Consider the following 18,827-nt stretch of genomic DNA (forward strand, 5'->3'; position numbering starts at 1 on the left):
GAGCCTCACGAGAATCCCTTGAGACCATGTTGGTCCAAGCTCCAGGAGCCTTCTGTCTATAATCCTGAGCAAACCAGACCTGGCTGTTTTGAACCACTGACATATATCAAACCTGTCCTGTAGCCATGCCTCTATCATAGATAACACTTTTCCCTCTGGAAGCACACTGTGGAAAGGCATGTTTTTCTACTGCTTATTCTTTTTTTCTGTTCAGCTTCACAGTAAATATTCTGTCGAGCTATCTATCTGTCTGCCCCCGCTTGGATTAGCAGTATTTTTTTTATCTTATCATAGAACTGATCTAAGAGGGGGAAGGCTGAATCACTTTTGAACCTTTTGAAAATACTGCCATATGATATTTTTACTTTGTTATTCTAGCCACTCGTCTCATTACATTTGATTGGGTTTATCTGAACTAAATATACTTAGAAGGAAAACCTTCCAGAACAGAGCAGATGTTAAGTACATCATCTCTACTACGTTTCTTATTTATTAGAAAGAAGACTGAAGGGGATCCCTGGGTGGCACAGCGGTTTGGCGCCTGCCTTTGGCCCAGGGTGCGATCCTGGAGACCCGGGATCGAGTCCCACATCGGGCTCCCGGTGCATGGAGCCTGCTTCTCCCTCCGCCTGTGTCTCTGCCTCTCTCTCTCTCTCTGTGACTATCATAAATAAAAAAAATTAAAAAAAAAAAGACTGAAAATAGCAAATCTTGCGAGTTTGAGTTAAACAACCATCACGTCCCCAAACGTATTAGACCTCCCATACTTGGTACCTCTTTCCAAATAACTTTCTCTCTCTACTCTACAGGCTGATACATTAAAAGAGAGATATCAAAAAATTGGTGACACCAAAAGGAACACTCCCATTGAAGCTCTCTGTGAAAACTTTCCAGGTAGGATGCTAGAAGGACAGTCCAGCCAGTGTGACTGAAGCGCTGAAGTAGGTGGAGACCATGACTTGGTATCTCTAGATAAGGGTGCTCTCCAGAAAATTCACATTTCCTTTTATTGTCATTTAGACCAAGACAGGTTTTATCACTTTCACTTGGGCCATAAAGAAAAAAGAATACATACACATATAGGTAAAGTGAAGTATATACAAATAACAGATAGACTCACCATAAGTATATACTTGTACAAAATGGCTTGGTAAGAAAAAAAAGTATAGGGATCCCTGGGTGGCGCAGCGGTTTTGGCGCCTGCCTTTGGCCCAGGGCGCGATCCTGGAGACCCGGGATCGAATCCCACATCGGGCTCCCGGTGCATGGAGCCTGCTTCTCCCTCCTCCTGTGTCTCTGCCTCTCTCTCTGTCTCTGTGACTATAATACATAAATAAAAATTTAAAAAAAAAAAAAGAAAAAAGAAAAAAAAAAGAAAAAAGAATACATACACATATAGGTAAAGTGAAGTATATACAAATAACAGATAGACTCACCATAAGTATATACTTGTACAAAATGGCTTGGTAAGAAAAAAAAGTATAGGGATCCCTGGGTGCGCAGCGGTTTTGGCGCCTGCCTTGGCCCAGGGCGCGATCCTGGAGACCCGGGATCGAATCCCACGTCGGGCTCCCGGTGCATGGAGCCTGCTTCTCCCTCCTCCTGTGTCTCTGCCTCTCTCTCTCTCTCTGTGTCTATCATAAATAAATAAATCTTTAAAAAAAGAAAAAAGAATACATACACATATAGGTAAAGTGAAGTATATACAAATAACAGATAGACTCACCATAAGTATATACTTGTACAAAATGGCTTGGTAAGAAAAAAAAGTATAGGGATCCCTGGGTGGCTCAGCGGTTTTAGTGTTCTGCCTTTGGCCCAGGGCGCGATCCTGGAGACCCGGGATCGAATCCCACGTCGGGCTCCCGGTGCATGGAGCCTGCTTCTCCCTCCTCCTGTGTCTCTGCCTCTCTCTCTCTCTCTCTCTCTCTGTGTCTATCATAAATAAATAAATCTTTAAAAAAAGAAAAAAGAATACATACACATATAGGTAAAGTGAAGTATATACAAATAACAGATAGACTCACCATAAGTATATACTTGTACAAAATGGCTTGGTAGGTTATGAAGAGTGGGTAAGGGATGCCTGGGTGGCTCGGCAGTTCAGCGCTTGCCTTCGGCCCAGGGCGTGATCCTGGAGACTGGGGATCGAGTCCCACATAGGGCTCCCTGTATGGAACTTGCTTCTCCCTCTGCCTCTATGTGTGTGTGTCATAAATAAATAGATAGATAGATAGATAGATAGATAGATAGATAGATAGAAAGAAAGAAAGTAATTTGGACTTCAGCTGACGTGGGCATAAACTGGCACCTCTCTTCCCCCTTTTGCCCCTGTTCCCAGGTTAATTCTAGAACTTGCCAATATCTGAGATAGTGTAGTGAAGACTCAGCTTTGCTTTAGGCCACTCCAGAGAAGACCATGTCATCCGTCCTTCAGTGTTCATAGTTTGAAAAACTAGTGGTCAGTGTGAGAGGCTTCCCTCAGCCTGAAGACAGGAGAGGCAAACACACAAAAATCAACAAATCTGACAACATTTAAAGAAAGGGGTCACTGATTGGGAAGTAAAATGATGACTTTCATCTTTATATCATATATAATTGACCCTTGAACAACACAGGTTTGAGAGGTGTGGGTCTACTTATATGTGGATTTTTTCAATAAATATAGTACAATACTGTAAATGTATTCTTTCTTGATTTTCCTAGTAACATTTTTTCTAGCTTTATTGTAAGTACAGTATATAGTATGTTAGCCTTACTGTAAGTACAGCATATAGTACATGTAACATACAAAATATGTGTTTATTGACTGTTTATATTACTGGTAAGGATTCTGGTCACCAGTAGGCTATTAGTAGTTAAATTTGGGGGGAGTCAAAAGTTATATGGGGGTTTTTGACTTCATGGTGGCCAATGCACCTAACCTCAATGTTGTTCAAGAGTCAACTGCACATTGCTAAGATATAACTGAGGACCCTAGTTAGATAAATAAAGATAAATAAACAGATACACATGCGCGCACAGACACACACACACAGTCATTATCACCTATCAAATTAGCTTGTTGTCCTCACCTCTGACCTCACTTTTTAATATTCATGGATATTTTTATAAAAAATGCAAAAACATTTATCTCAGATGTACATATGAAACCACATAGCACATAGAAATACATACACATGGGATCCCTGGGTGGCGCAGCGGTTTGGCGCCTGCCTTTGGCCCAGGGCGCGATCCTGGAGACCCGGGATCGAATCCCACGTCGGGCTCCCGGTGCATGGAGCCTGCTTCTCCCTCTGCCTGTGTCTCTGCTTCTCTCTCTCTCACTGTGTGCCTATCATAAATAAATAAAATTAAAAAAAAAAAAAAAGAAAAAAGAAATACATACACATATAGGTAAAGTGAAGTATATACAAATAACAGATAGACTCACCATAAGTATATACTTGTACAAAATGGCTTGGTAAGAAAAAAAAGTATAGGGATCCCTGGGTGGCGCAGCGGTTTGGCGCCTGCCTTTGGCCCAGGGCGCGATCCTGGAGACCCGGGATCGAATCCCACATCGGGCTCCCGGTGCATTGAGCCTGCTTCTCCCTCTGCCTCTCTCTCTGTCTCTGTGACTATAATACATAAATAAAAATTTAAAAAAAAAAAAAAAGAAAAAGTATAAAGAAAGGAAATCTATGTATTAGTAGCTAAAAGAGAGAGTAGATAGGCAAAAAGGTGGGGGTTAGCAATCATGTACACTAATTGGGTCCATAGTTATATACTTGAATCAAAGTAGTTGGCTAAGAATTATGATTTGACTGACCTCTGATTTGACAACAGAGTACTGTTGACTTCTGCAGTTTTTCTCCTTTGCCCTCCCTTGTTAAAAGTATAGCTGAGTGCACAAACTGCCACTCTCATACATTGCTCTGGACTCTGCAAATTGTTACAAATTTTCCAGAAGGTAATTGGATGAAGTTACTGTTCTTTCTGATAGAAAAATCTTAGTATTTTGAATCAATCATAATAAAACAACCCAAGATCTAGATTAAGTTATGTGCATAAAATTGTTGCAATGTGATTTGAAACAGATTTAGAAACGATCCATCTATCTAATCCTAAAGGAAGTGTTATGGATCCCTTTCAAATCTTTTATCGAGGGGATCCCTGGGTGGCTCAGCGGTTTAGTGTCTGCCTTTGGCCCAGGGTGCGATCCTGGAGTCCCGGGATCGAGTCCCACGTCGGGCTCCCGGCATGGCCTGCTTCTCCCTCCTCCTGTGTCTCTGCCTCTCTCTCTCTCTCTCTGTGTCTATCATAAATAAATAAATCTTAAAAAAAAAAATCTTTTATCGAATAAACTGGGCTATAATAAAGTGAGTTACAGTGCACTTATTCAGTGGAATATTATGTAGCCATTTAAAATAATATTTGGAAAACTTGTGGCAACTGAAAATGTTTATGGTTTGTAGAATGAAGAAATCATATTGCAAAATTAGAAATACATCTTGTTTCCCCTCAGGGGAAGGGAAAATGAAAAAAATCAGCGAGAGGAGATAATGCCAATTTATTAACAGAAATAGTGTTGCAACTGATAATATTGTGGATAATATTTTTCCAAACTATTCTGTGATGAAGTTATATTCCTTATGATGAAAGGCACATTTAAATAGAAAATATATGGAAAGAAAAAAATCATTTAAGTAGTCAGTGAAGTCAGCATATCTGCCCACTCATGTTTTCAGAATATTTCAAACTAAAATAGGTATTTATTTCCTTTAGTTTCGCTTGTCGTTTCTGCCTCAGTGAATTCTTAATCAACATTGCTATTTTGAATAGATTTTAAAAGCAGGAGGGAAAAAAGTAGGAGGAAGAAGAGATGTTGAAAACCTGGATTGTCGGGGATCCCTGGGTGGCTCAGCGGTTTAGTGCCTGCCTTTGGCCTAGGGCACGATCTTGGAGTCCCGGGATCGAGTCCCACGTGAGTCTCACGTCAGGCTCCCGGCATGGAGCCTGCTTCTCCCTCTGCCTGTGTCTCTCTCTGCCTCTCTCTCTGTCTATGATAAATAAATAAATAAATCTTTAAAAAAAGAAAAAAGAAAAAAAAAACCTGGATGGTCAAGGTGAAAAAGTCAGTCATACCTAGCGTCTGAGTAAAAGTAGTGATTTTCAGTGTACTTTTAAGTGAAGGGTCATTAAACCAGTCTGTGTAATTAGGAAATCTTATCTGCAAAGCAATAATAAGCTGCTTTTTGAAGAATTGAATCTTGAAATTCTCTCTGTTTTTTTTTTTTTTTTCTTTTAGGGTTTTTTTAGTATCCTATGGCTGCTAAGGGATTGAATATCCCCACATTAATGCAAATTTTATACCTCCCTCCCAGCAGGATTCTGAATCCTTGCTGGGTAGAATTCTTTCTGCACTGTGCCCTATGGCTAAATGTTTTTCTGATGTCTCTTCTACCTTTACACTGTGTCTTGAGCTGTGGTCTCTACTTTTGTTCCATCTTTAGGGTTGTCTTCTTATGTGTTGGGGGTTTTGTTTTTTATTCTTAAGAAAAATTGCTGTTAAATAGGTCCCTTACATGACTCTAGGAATTGAAATCAGAATGTTCTTTTTTAGACTGATTCTTTTCAATTTTAAAATCAGCAAAAGAAGAAAGTTAAGTTTCTCTTTGAGAGATATTGACATGTATTAACCTCACTTTCAGGGCAGCTAACTTTTTGTCAACAATTTCTATTAAATAAGTCTAGCTGAGGACCTGCTCTGTGCAAGTATGCCCTAGGGGGTACCAAGATAAGTAGGGAATCTTTGTCCTCAACTGACAAGCAGATTTGCCAAGTAGCCAGATAACTATAACACAAGGCAGAACAGAGAAACATCCCAAGCTTCAAATTATCATCATCAGAGATTGGAAGACCTTTCATCTAGTCTGAGCACAACAGTTTCATGAAAGAAGCTGCTTTTGTAGTGCTCTTGGAAGAGTAATGTGGGAATGAAAGAGGCATTCCAAGCAAAAAGAATAATGAGCAACAGGTTATCTGGTTTATTTTACTAAAATATATAGTATGAATAAAGGAAAAAAGGCTAGGAAGATACCTTGGAGCCATTTGATGAAGTGCCTGAATGCTGGGCTGGATGGAAAGTTGATACTTAATTTCAGTAGGGAATAGTTACTAAAGGTTTTTGAACAGAGGGCTGATATGATCAAAGCTTTCCTCTAGAAGTCTTTTGGCATAGAAGGTGATAACAGCCTGGCAGCTGGCATGGAGACACTAAGAAGAACATAGTGCATCTCCTTCAGAGGTAAAGGGACCCTACATGGGCTGTGATCACGAAAATGAAATAGAACTGAGAAATGATATATGGGTGTGATCTACCAGACTTGGGAACCCACATGTATGTCAAGGTTGAAGGAGAAGGAGGAGTCAGAGCTGTTGCTGAGATTTTGAAGTCCCAGTAATTTGGAAGCAGGGTGGTATGATTCCTAGAAATGGGGAAGTTGGAGGAGAGACTTACTTGAAATTTGAATTTAGGCATCTGGAGTTTCAAATACTAGGAGTGTATTCTAGCTGAAGATGGCTAGCAGGGCAGCCCAGGTAGCTCAGCGGTTTAGCGCCGCCTTTAGCCCAGAGCGTGATCCTGGAGTCCCGGGATCGAGTCCCACGTCAGGCTCCCTGCATGGAGCCTGCTTCTCCCTCTGCCTGTGTCTCTGCCTCTGTGTGTGTGTGTGTGTGTGTGTGTGTGTGTGTGTGTGTCTTATGAATAAATAAATAAAATCTTAAAAAAAAAAAAGATGGCTAGCAGGCAGAGAAGGGCTCTCAAAATAATAATGAATGAATGAATGTGACATATTTGGAAGTCCGAACATGCATTTGACATTGATGATAATGCCAGAAGAGCTTCCTTATTCTGGGTAAATCTACTCTTCAGTTGTGGTAAGAGAGTGATCCTGGGGATTGGCTGACTCTGTTTAGTCCCATACTTAGAGTAGGAGGAAAAAGAAGAGGAGCTCAGGACTTGGTTTTAGCTTATCCCAGTGCTTTGGCCATGGGACATATAACTTTTGGGGTGGGGCTCAGCTTTCTCAGATGTAAGCCGGTAAGTAAGGGTAGAGATTTTTATTGTTTCATTCACTGTTATCTCCCTAACACCTAAAATAATGTCTGGAAGAGTAGACACTTGATAAGTAATTGCTTGAATGAATGAATCTGTCAAATTAAGAGCATAGATGAAGACAGATGTTTGTTTAAAATAAAGATTTTTACTTAACCTTCCATGAAAAATAAATTGTAAGCTTTTCTTCGTACTTGTTTTCTGTTTCCACAAAGAGCCATTCTGCCGACAAAGTAGGGCAAGGTTGTCTACTAAAGGGGAAGGGTATTCAAAAAAAACACAGTAGGCTGTTGATGCAGAGTAATAACATAAATATCACCCAATCACCGAGGTACAGAACTATGATTTCAAATTCATTGGGAACTTTTGTCTTTACCGTCATTTTCCCCTTGGTATTTGTCCTTTCCCAAATCCAAAGATGGTAAATCTTGCCATGACTGTGGTTCCTCTCTAAAGAATTCTGCTTTACCATCCATCAGGAAGGGGGTGAGAAATAGTTTTGCCTCTTTCTACCTGACAAAGCTTTTCTTTGCAAGTGCGATCAGGAAGTAAGTCTTGCCATTATCCAGAGATCTATTATTGGAATGCAGTATATTGCACTGTGGAAGGTTTTATTCAGTGTGTTTGCTCAACATGCTTAATATAGAATATTGCATCGACTAGAATGTTCACGCAGCAGTAAGCTTCCTGCTCTTGCTGAATCTAAGCCTGTGACCGTCCTTACTCAGGTAAATGCTATACACATGCTACCATGGTTCAGCAATTTTGATAGTTATGTAGGTTTTCCGTCAGCATATAAAGAAGGGGTACTTGACTTACAAGGTTAGGGAGAACAGATCTGTTTTGAGGTTGGAAAGAATCACAGTGGCCGTCAAGAATTATTAAACTCAGATGTGCATCCTACTATGATAATATTGAATGGTACTTACTCGTCTTTATATGTACAGTATATGTTTAAAGGGAAGAATTTACTTTTTGTAATTTTTTTACTAGGTGAACTGTTCACTTACAAATTCTCAAGTTTGACGAGGCAGGAAAATATGAATCCAATGTCAGAAAAATTGGTCCTTCATCCTTCTAGAAGAACCATATTTAAACTAATTCAGTACACACAAGAAATAAACAATAAAACTTAAAAGGGTCAAATCATGTTGAGTTCTGAAGATGTGCCCCCAGTAAAAGAGAGGTTGAGAGACACCTCGCTGGCTTACAGCTTAGTTGGTAGAGCATACAGCTATTGATCCTAGGGGTTTGAGTTCGAGCTCCATGTTGGATTTAGAGATTATTTTAAAAAAAAAAATCTGGTTCAGATTTGTTTGTTTGTGTCTAGACTCCAAGAGATTAGATTTAAGGAATGTATAGCCTTAGAAAAGTATACGTGGTGCTGTGCTTGTTGAGCTTGTTATAACTTTTCCAAAGAAAAGATTAAGCCAGATTGCTAAATAGCCATGATGGTCAGAGATCTTCCTAAAATGAATATCTTTATATATTCTTTTGAAAGGCTAGTAGCTTGAGAAAAAACAAAAGTTGATTAATTTTCCATTCCTTTCCTTTGACAGAGAACTACTTTGTTTTCAGCAAGGTTCACAGTTTGCTAGTTAGAGGGACAGATGAGTGTGTTCAGAGAGAATTTGCCTTTCTCTGACCTGTATGTAGTTTCCTAACTTACTACCTGCTGTTTAGGAACTCTGGTGTAGATTGCATACTTGCCCTGTCACCCTCCAGCATAGAGCCGTCTGCAGAATGAGGCTGTCTCTCCTCATTTCTGAGACCTTTACCCCAAGGTGGACACTGAAACAAGGAAGTGTAAAACTGCAATACAATCCTTTTCTTACCTTCTCCCATTCTGGCACTTAGTTGCTGACACTCAGGTCTGCTCTAATTCTCTATTCTGTAATAAAAGTTTTCTTTGTGCAGTCTTCAATATTTTGTATTTCAGCATAAATCCTGTGTTCTGAGGCACCTCCTTTGTAGGAGGAGATTCTGGAGAAATCCTACCTAAATAAGTCATCCTTCTCTGGGGGAGGGTGCGCGGGGAGGGGCACAAGCACTTTATACCGTTTTGAATAAGAATAGGACAGGATCTAAGTAGACAGTTGTAGACCTATTGAATGGTTCCTGTGATTTTTCTGGGAGCTTCACAGAGTTGATAATACTAGCTCTGTGGGCCTACGTAGTATTGAACTTGGGAATAATCCCTTCTAGGTTGTTATCAGTGATTCTCAAACATCCCTGATATTTGATACCAAGTTTGTAGAATACAAGAAGGCATTGTTTGCACACATGACAGCATGGAATAATCCCTGTCTGGCATAGGAAATTGGTTGTATTTCATGAGTTTCACAGAAGGAAGTTTTTAATTTTGTTAAAGTATATACTTCAGTAACCTTGCCAGCTTTTTAAAATTTCATATCTAAGATATAACATACTCCAAAAAAAATCTTGAGATGCTTCCTGCTCCATTCTTTCTTCCTCCATCTTACCCCTGCTACTTAAAAAAAAAAATTTTTTTAAGCATGGAAGTGTGGTAAGACGGTATAACCTAGTGTATCCATTATGAACTTTTTAGCACTATTCAGTCCCTATTCTTGTTAACTATAGTTGAAGACTAATTATTAATGAGGCCTGGAAGACTGACATGGAAGGCCAAAATGTTCTGTATAGGTGGCACCTTTTAAAATACTTCGGGACCCTGGCAGCCCCGGTGGCGCAGCGGTTTAGCCCCGTCTGCAGCCCAGGGCATGATCCTGGAGACCCTGGATGGAGTCCCATGTCAGGCTCTCTGCATGGAGCCTGCTTCTCCCTCTGCCTGTGTCTCTGCCTCTCTCTCTCTCTCTCTCTCCATCTCTATGAATAAATAAATTTTTTAAAAATCTTAAAAAAAAAAAAAAACTTTGGGAGCCATGAAGTGAAATGTAGAAAGTTCTTTATAAGTGTAATCAAAGTTAATTTTTTGAAGTGACTATATAACTTTATATAAAGAATATGATTCAGTGATTTATTTGCTGCAACAGAAGAAAAATATTTGCCTGCCTTTTACTTGAGAACAGGAGCTTTATCTTCAATAAAAATTGGAAATGATTTTCAAGCCATAGATGGAGGTGGTACCTGGGGTGTCTCCAGACTATATTTTCCTGCCCTCTTGTTAGTGTCCTCCTCCCTACTGTCTGTCCTTTAATCCTGGCCAGATGACTGCAGGGAAAGATTCATTTCCTCTGCCTGACAGCATATGTGGTGGTTTTGACTTTTTACACTGGGCTCCTCTCAATTTCCCCTTAAGTAACTTTTGTTAGCTTTGTCTTTGATTTATGCTCTGCTGGGTCACTGCTTTCTGATTTGAATGTGATCACCACATTCACCTTCCGGACAGTAAATCAAACATTTCCACACAGGTAATGCAATCACCGCAGAAGATTTTAAAGTGTTCCCCCAAAGAATTCCCAGTGCTTGAGATTCCTGCTCCTGCCTTCGGGGATTTTCACACTCCATGTGGACCTTTGCCTTTTAAGTAATGCAGAGGGACTGATCTTGCCCAGTGACTTTTCTGTCCATGGAAGCTCCTGATTGCCTGTTAGATAGATATATGTACATGAGTGGTCTTGGAGAGTGAAGAATTTACATGTTGATCTCCTCTACTGGTATGGCTATATCCTGTGCAGATTATGCCCAGTCATAATCGTGTGTACACAGCATTGCTTAGGCTGCCATTCAGGTACATTAGCAGCATACTGTACTTGTCACAATTCCCCGGTTTCTTCTAGTTCCTGGGTACTCGGTTGCTTTCTAAAACTGACAAATGACCCTTTCTACTATATCAACTTCTATATACCAGTCCTAGTCTTTAAATTCTAGAAGAGAATAGCCATAGAGTTTAGTATTGTGATGAAGAGTAATTCCCAGTGTGATAAACCAGCAACCTCAGATTGATATCTCTCTCTTGATTTTGTTGCTTTCGGTGGATATAGAAGGCATTGGAGGGCAGTAGTATGGTGTGGTATGTTCTTCATTCATCACTGTGGAAGCATTTATGAAGCAGTTAACATTGTTTTTCTCTTTTTAAAAGATAAATAACACACTGCTTTGATAATAGAGATGGAGTATGATGTTTTGGCCTTTGGAAAGTGTCTTCTATTTTCAAAATCTACACAAAAATGTTAACTCCTCCAACAAATTATGTATTTAACTAGAATGAGTATAAATAGTACACTGTCCTGTGAATCAGATAGGGGCATCAAACCAGACTTCTGATATGTGTTTCAGTAAAAATGGAAATAATTGTTGATCAGCTGTTCAGATTTTGTTAAGCTTAAAAGTATATGAGTGTTTTATGTACATTTCTTGCCATTTTCAAAGCTTTATCTGCCTTAAGAACAAGTGCAAAACAGCATTCGTGAAAGAAGTAATCATACTTAACATGTATCCTAGAACTCAAAACAACACCAAGTGGCTTTTAAGTGTCTGGATATTGTTTAAATATTTAAATTTTTTGAAAACTGACCGTTCTTCATAGTAGTTTAGGAGCTTAAATATCCTACTTAATAAATATTACAAAAGGTAAAGTTGGGCAGCCCGGGTGGCTCAGCGGTTTAGCGCCGCCTTCAGCCCAGAGCGTGATCCTGGAGACCTGGGGTCGAGTCCCACATCAGGCTCCCTGCATGGAGCCTGCTTCTCCCTCTGCCTTTGTCTCTGCCTCTCTCTCTCTCTGTCTCTCATGGATAAATAATTTTTTTTAATCTTTTAAAAATTTTTTAAAAAACGGTAAAGTCCTAGAGAGAACTGAAGAAGCTATCACTAATGGGTAATAGTTATGGGTTTTACCTATAGTATTAGAACAGATTTAATCTTATGGTGCCTGGGCGGGCTCATTCAGTAGAGAATGCAACTCTTGATCTTGGGATTGTGAGTTCAAGCCCAATATTGGGTATAGAGATTACTTTAAAAAATAAACAATAGGGGATCCCTGGGTGGCGCAGCGGTTTGGCGCCTGCCTTTGGCCCAGGGCGTGATCCTGGAGACCCGGGATCGAATCCCACATCGGCTCCCGGTGCATGGAGCCTGCTTCTCCCTCTGCCTGTGTCTCTGCCTCTCTCTCTCTCTCTCTCTCTGTGTGACTATCATAAATAAATAAAAATTAAAAAAAAAATAAAAAATAAATAAACAATAAACCCATATTTATTCTCAAATCTCTAGTAGTAAGAAGATACGAGATTAAGTGCTCTGAGGATATGATACTGTCAGTAAGTTTATAAAAGTTATTATGTTATAAACTACAGTCTTATTTTTGAAAATGAAACATCTGAACTTCTGTGAGCAGAAATAGTCTGAAGGGCGGGTTTTTTGGGTAGCTTTGATTTCTCAGATGTGACTAGTGGTATAAAACCAAACCCCTCTTTTGTTAGAGAATTTAGCAAGTAAGTTAATACAGCTGCTTCCTTACAGAATATGCTCATTCCCCGAGAAATATCAGGAAACATGGCCAGGATCCTTTACAGTACTTCATATTCCATTAATAAAGATGAATAAATTGTAGCTGGTATATGAGGCTCAGGTTTTGTTTTGGTTCTGTTTTAATGGAAAAAGCCTTTTTGGTAAGTTACAGAGGAACTTTAAACAACTCTTGTCCATGAGATACAGGAGAGGGAAAGTATGAGCCTCAAACCACTACTTCTTTCCTTTACCGTTTCTTTTTTATAAAATACAACTTTGATAGCTGTGAGCATCTCTAAGATTTATTGCATCCCTGCTGGTATTCATGCAGAGCAGCAATATCATATCCCAACCCCTGCTGTTGTTTATATCAGCAGCAATTAAAATTTGATTTACTAATCCCTCATTGCTGCCTCTCCAACTCCTCATTTTTCATTTTGTAGAGCCTTAGGACTGTTACAGCTGAGCATCATGATGTTAACACCTCCTCAGCCATCTGGTACAGGGGAAGAGGCACCTAAACAGATTCTTCAGAACAAAAATCACAAATGAGCAAGATCAGAATAGTGTGAGATCTAAAGAACAGGTAAAGAAGGAATGAAGAGAGCCTGAATGACAGCAGAACTGAAAGCAGAACCCAAAAACATTTTGGATTGGAAGCCCTCCTTTTGCTGGGGAAAGATCTGCCTTTTGCTTTCTAGAAGAAAGCAATTCGTAGTAGTCATATCTAAAACTATTTCTAATTCCAGACTAGAGGCCATTATCTAGAGGAATCAGGTAAACATTGTAGCCTTACCCACCTTCATCTTTTCATATTTCTTGACCCATGAACCTGTATTGAAAGATACATTTTTTTTCATCCTCTTAGAGAAGAAAGCTTATTCCAGCCACTGCCACTGCTCATTTTATCTTAGTTGAAAGTCTTATAGAGGTTTATTTTGAGAGTGGTGGGCTCCCTATTTAAGGAAAAGCCATATTATCTTGATTCATAATGCTAGGAATTTTCTGTATTGACTACTGTCTATTTAGGTAGATCTTTAATCAGTGAAATGATTTGTAAGTATGATTGTTCCTTTGTCCAACAGTATTAACGTTCTAAATTTGGTCTGCTTAGTGGCTACTGAAATTTTACTAATATGGAAGCTAAAATTGATTTCAGCTTTTGGTGATCCCCCTACCCCACTTTTGGTGATTATTGTTTTTTTGTGTCTGGGTGAGGTTGGTGTGCTATAGACTGTGATGTATTGGCTCATTAGGCTGAAATGAATGTAGCCAAGCTAACTTTTTCTCAGTGCTTTGCAGCGGTTGTTAGTTTAAAATCCAAAATGAAAACAAAACACTCAGGGACACTAATGTACTTGATTTTGTTATTGCTTGCTGTTGCTTCACCTTTCCTTCCATATCTTGCTCTCATGCTTCCTAATGCCTGAGCAGACTGCATCGTCAGAGCGCCGAGGAGAGTGGGAAATCCAGCCCAGCCGGCAGACCAATACCTCGTACCTGACGTCTCACTTGGCTGCAGACCGCCATGGGGGATCAGTGCAGGTACTTACTGCCTTTATTGCCCTTTCCTGGCCTTTTCAGCTTGGCTGGTGGAATGTTGACTTGCTTCTGAAACTTTGGTTCTTTTAGAAAGGAAATTGCTGTAAGGTTGAGCTGCCTCTATAGTTAACTCAATATCTGTATGCTGATTTTCTGCCTAAGTGGACTTGTAAGAATCACTTGTTGAGATGATTATTGGTTGTTGTCATTGACTAAGAAACATCTATATGATTTCTGAACTGGTTTCTGGTTAAACAAATCTTACAACCTTGATCTACTCATGATAAACCATAAAAATAATGTCAAGGTAGAAGTATGTTAGTGTCTAGTATGTGAATTTTACAGACTCGAAATATAGAAAATAAGTATTTTTTCGGATAGAGACTGCATATGTAGCTCATTCCATGATGTATGTGCCTTAGCACATAAAATGAAGATGTTAATTGGTCAAAGTCATTTCTGAGTGGGTACCCAAGAGGTTGGGTTGTTTCTTTTTTCCTTCTGGAGTAAGTGTGGTCTTAGAGAATTATTTCTGATTTCATTTGGACTATTTTAAATTTTTTTTTTTTAATTTTTTATTTATTTATGATAGTCACAGAGAGAGAGAGAGAGGCAGAGACACAGGCGGAGGGAGAAGCAGGCTCCATGCACCGGGAGCCTGATGTGGGATTCGATCCCCGGTCTCCAGGATCGCGCCCTGGGCCAAAGGCAGGCGCCAAACCGCTGCGCCACCCAGGGATCCCTCATTTGGACTATTTTGAAGCTCTGTTGTCTCTTGTACTTAAGAACATCTGTGTTTCTTTACTTTTATATGTTACTCTTTTAATAATCTTAATTCAAATATGTCTCTCATACTGTTAAGTGACACTATCAGCTGGGGCACATAAGTAAACTCAGAGCCACCAAATCATATAAAAGGATAGACAAACCTTTTGCATGTAGAAATGCATTTTGATAGGCTTGATTGTCTAGAATATGTTTTTTACATGGAGTGATTCATGAACACTGTGTTATTCACAGGAAGTCAGGAGACAGCTGTTGGTTCTGTTAAAAAAAAACTCATAAGAACATCTAGGTAATAATGATGGATTGAACTCAAAGATCTGCTCTCACCTTCACCTGAAACAGCGCTAAAAGAATGATAAAAGGCTTTTTTTGAAAGGCATGATTCCATACAAGGAGAGAAAAAACATATGAAGCAATACCAATAAAATGTGACATGCTAGAAAGCACATAGGCAATTATTCAATGACTTAGGAGTCCCAAGAAAACTGAATTCTGAGCCAATAGAGCCTATTTTCACTGAGTAATCCTCCAAAGACTCAGAAGTTGGCTTTTTACAAGGGGAAGTTGGTGTGGAGGGCCATGTGCTAAAATAGTGGTTAAAAGTCTGTTTTCTAAGAAGCCAGAGATCCCTAGATGTTCTCCCCATCCCTAGCAAAGACCAAAGATTTATTCTTTGGCAAGGGTAAAATAGAGGGTATAACAATTGGGGGAAATGAGCACATTTGGGGGTGAGGAGCTATATTGAAGAAAAGGAACATTGAATTAATGTGTGATCCATACTTAAAAGTCCCACCCCTGGGAAAAAAAAAAAGTCCCACCCCGTACTCTTTGCAGTCTCCCACTTTTTCTTTTTCTTTTTTTTTTTTGAGAGAGAGAATGGTGGGGATTGGTGGGGGAGGGGCACAGGGAGAGAGAGAATCTCAAGCAGACTCCCTGCTGAGCATGGAGCCCAACACTGGCTTGATCTCACAACCCTGACATCATGACTTGAACCAAAATCAAGAGTCCATAGATGCTTAACCAGCTGAGCCACTCAGGTATCCCGAAAGAGAGAATCTTTTTGTTTTTGTTTTTAATATTTTATTTATTTGAGAGAGAGGGAGAGAACAAGCAGGGCAAGCAGTAGAGGGAGAAGGAGAAGCAGGCTCCCCGTTGAACAGAGAGCCAGATGCAGGGCTCTAGCCCAGGACCCCAGGGTCACAACCTGACCTAAAGGCAATCACCTAACTGATTGAGCCACCAGGTACCCTGAAAGAGACTCTTAAGCAGGCTCCATGCACAGTGCAGAGCCCAACATGGGGCTTGATCTTACGACCTGAGATCATATCCTGAACCAGGCACCTCAGGATGCTATTTTAAAAAGGAACATTCTGAAAAAAAAAAAAAGGAACATTCTGGGACACTTAGGTGGCTCGGTGGTTTGACGCCTGCCTTCGGCCCAGGGTGTGATCCTGGAGACCTGGGATCAAGTCCCACATTGGGCTCTCTGCATGGAACCTGCTTCTCTTTCTCTGCCTCTCTGTCTGCCTGTGTCTCTGCCTCTCTCTTTCTGTGTCTCTGATGAACAAATAAAAAAATCTAAAAAAATAAAAAATAAAAAGGAACATTTAAGAGCAAATAAAAAAAAGAGAGCTCTTAGAAATTAAGAACGTGATAACTTAAAGCTCAAGAGTTTGAGATAGTTTAAGAAAGCCTCCCAGAAAGTAGAGAAAAGAAAGAGGTTAAAATGGTAGAAAATATTTCTTCAAAAAAATAAAAAATAGGAATGCCTGGGTGGCTCAGCAGTTGAGCATTTGCCTTTGGCTCAGGGCATGATCCTGGGGTTCCGGGATCAAGTCCTATGTTGGGCTTACTGCATGAAGCATGCTTCTCCTTCTGCCTATGTCTCTGCCTCTGTGTTTGTGTCTCTCATGAATGAGTAAATAAAATCTTTAAAAAAATAATAAAAAATAGAGTTACCTTGTAACCCAGTAATTTCACTTCTGGATATTTATACAAAGAAAATGAAAACACTAATTCAAAAAGATACATGCACCCTTCTGTTTATTGAAGCATTACTTACAGTAGCCAAGATATGGAAGCAATCTAAGTGTCCATGGATAGATGAATGGATAAAGAAGATGTAGTGTATGTGTGCACATGCATATTACTTGGCCATAAAAATGAAGTCTTGCCATTTTTGACAACATGGGTGGACTAGAGGCTTTTGTGCTAAGTGCAATAAGTCAAACTGAAAAAGACAAATACCATATGTTGCCCTTATCTATGGAATCAAAAAAACAAAACAAATGAACAAGAAACCGACTTATAAATATGAGAACAAATTGGTAGTTGCTAAAGAGGAGGCAAAAGAGGTTAAGAGGATTAAGAGATACATACTTCCCGTTGGAAAATAAATAAGCTGGGGTACTTGGGTGGCTTAGTCAGTTAAGCATCCAACTCTTGATTTGGGCTCAGGTCATAATCTCAGGGTCATGAAATCTAGCCCCACGTCAGGCTCTGAGCTGCTCATGGAGTCTGCCTAAGATGCGCTCCCCTCTCCCCCTCTGCACCCCAGCCCCTGCTCACTTTCTCTCTAAAAAAGAAAAAAAGAAAAGAAACAAGTCACAGGGATGAAAAGTACGGCACAGGGAATATAGTCAGTGATGTAATAACTTTGGGGCCACTCAGCTAGCTCAATGGGTAGAGCGTCTGGCTCTTGATATCAGGGTTGTGAGTTTGAATCCCATGTTGGGGGATCCCTGGGTGGCGCAGCGGTTTGGCGCCTGCCTTTGGCCCAGGGCACGATCCTGGAGATCCGGGATCGAATCCCACATCGGGCTCCCGGTGCATGGAGCCTGCTTCTCCCTCTGCCTGTGTCTCTGCCTCTCTCTCTCCCTCTCTCTCTCTCTGTGATTATCATAAATAAATAAAATTAAAGAAAAAAGTTTAAAAAAAAAAAAAAAGAAAAGAAAAAAGAGTTCCAAAAAAAAAAAAAAAAAAAGAATCCCATGTTGGATGTAGAGATTACTTAAAACAATTTTTTTAATGTAATAATTTTGTATGGTGACAGAGGGAACTACACTTATCGTGGAGAGCATTTTATAATGTATGTTACTGTTAAATTACTATGCTGTACATCTGAAACATATATGTCAACTATACTTTAAACATTTTAAAGATAAAAAGGTTTTAAAAATGAAATAGTAAAAGACAAAAGATAAATAACTCTAAGGAAAACAAGAAATTGGGGATCCCTAGGTGGCTAGCGGTTTAGTGCCTGCCTTCGGTCCAGGGTGTGATCCTGGGGTCCCGGGATCGGGTCCCGCGTCGGGCTCCCTGTGTGTGGAGCCTGCTTCTCCCTCTGCCTGTGTCTCTGCCTCTCTCTCAGTCTGTGTCTCTCATGAATAAATAAATAAATAAAATATTTTAAAAAAACAAGAAATTATACAGGGAAGGAAAGAACCATGGTATATACTCTATGGCACAGCTATAAATAGTTTTTAATAGTCATAATATAAAACTACGAATTGATCTGATCAGAATTACAGTATAAACTATAGTAGAAGAAGACTAGAGGGATGGAAAAGGTGAATCTAATGCCTAAAAATAAAGAATCAAGATGCATGTTATTCAGAGATATGGAGGTAAAAACCAAAGGAATCCATTGTAAAGGAGGAAAAATAGTGGAGTGGGAAAGAGACTGCTATTTTTCCTAATGATCCTTGTAGAAATATATATTTTTAAGATTTTATTCATTTATTTGAAAGAGAGAGAATGTGCACTAGTGTAGGGGATAGGGGCAGAGGGAGAGCAAGAGAAGCAGACTCCCTGCTGATCAGGGAGCCCAGCACAGGGCTTGATCCCAGGACCCCGAGATCATGACATCAGCCAAAGGAAGGCATTTAACTGACTAAGCTACCTAGGTACCCCGAATCCTTGTAGAAATAATTTATATGCATATACATACATATCAGCCTTCATCTGTCACATT

General features: G+C 39.8%; 1 protein-coding gene across 1 annotated transcript in view; it reads left to right on the plus strand.

Moving 5' to 3' along the window:
• The window catches only part of CSNK1G1 (casein kinase 1 gamma 1), a 177,186-nt gene that overhangs the window by 138,307 nt on the left and 20,052 nt on the right, over nt 1–18,827 (plus strand). The window contains exons 9-10 of the mRNA XM_041731455.1: nt 810–894; nt 13,893–14,071. Of these exons, the coding sequence (XP_041587389.1) occupies nt 810–894; nt 13,893–14,071 (264 nt within the window). The remainder of the gene's footprint in view (nt 1–809; nt 895–13,892; nt 14,072–18,827) is intronic.

The sequence above is a fragment of the Vulpes lagopus genome, chromosome 2 (assembly GCF_018345385.1).
Source record: "Vulpes lagopus strain Blue_001 chromosome 2, ASM1834538v1, whole genome shotgun sequence".
NCBI classification, from domain to species: Eukaryota; Metazoa; Chordata; class Mammalia; order Carnivora; family Canidae; genus Vulpes; species Vulpes lagopus.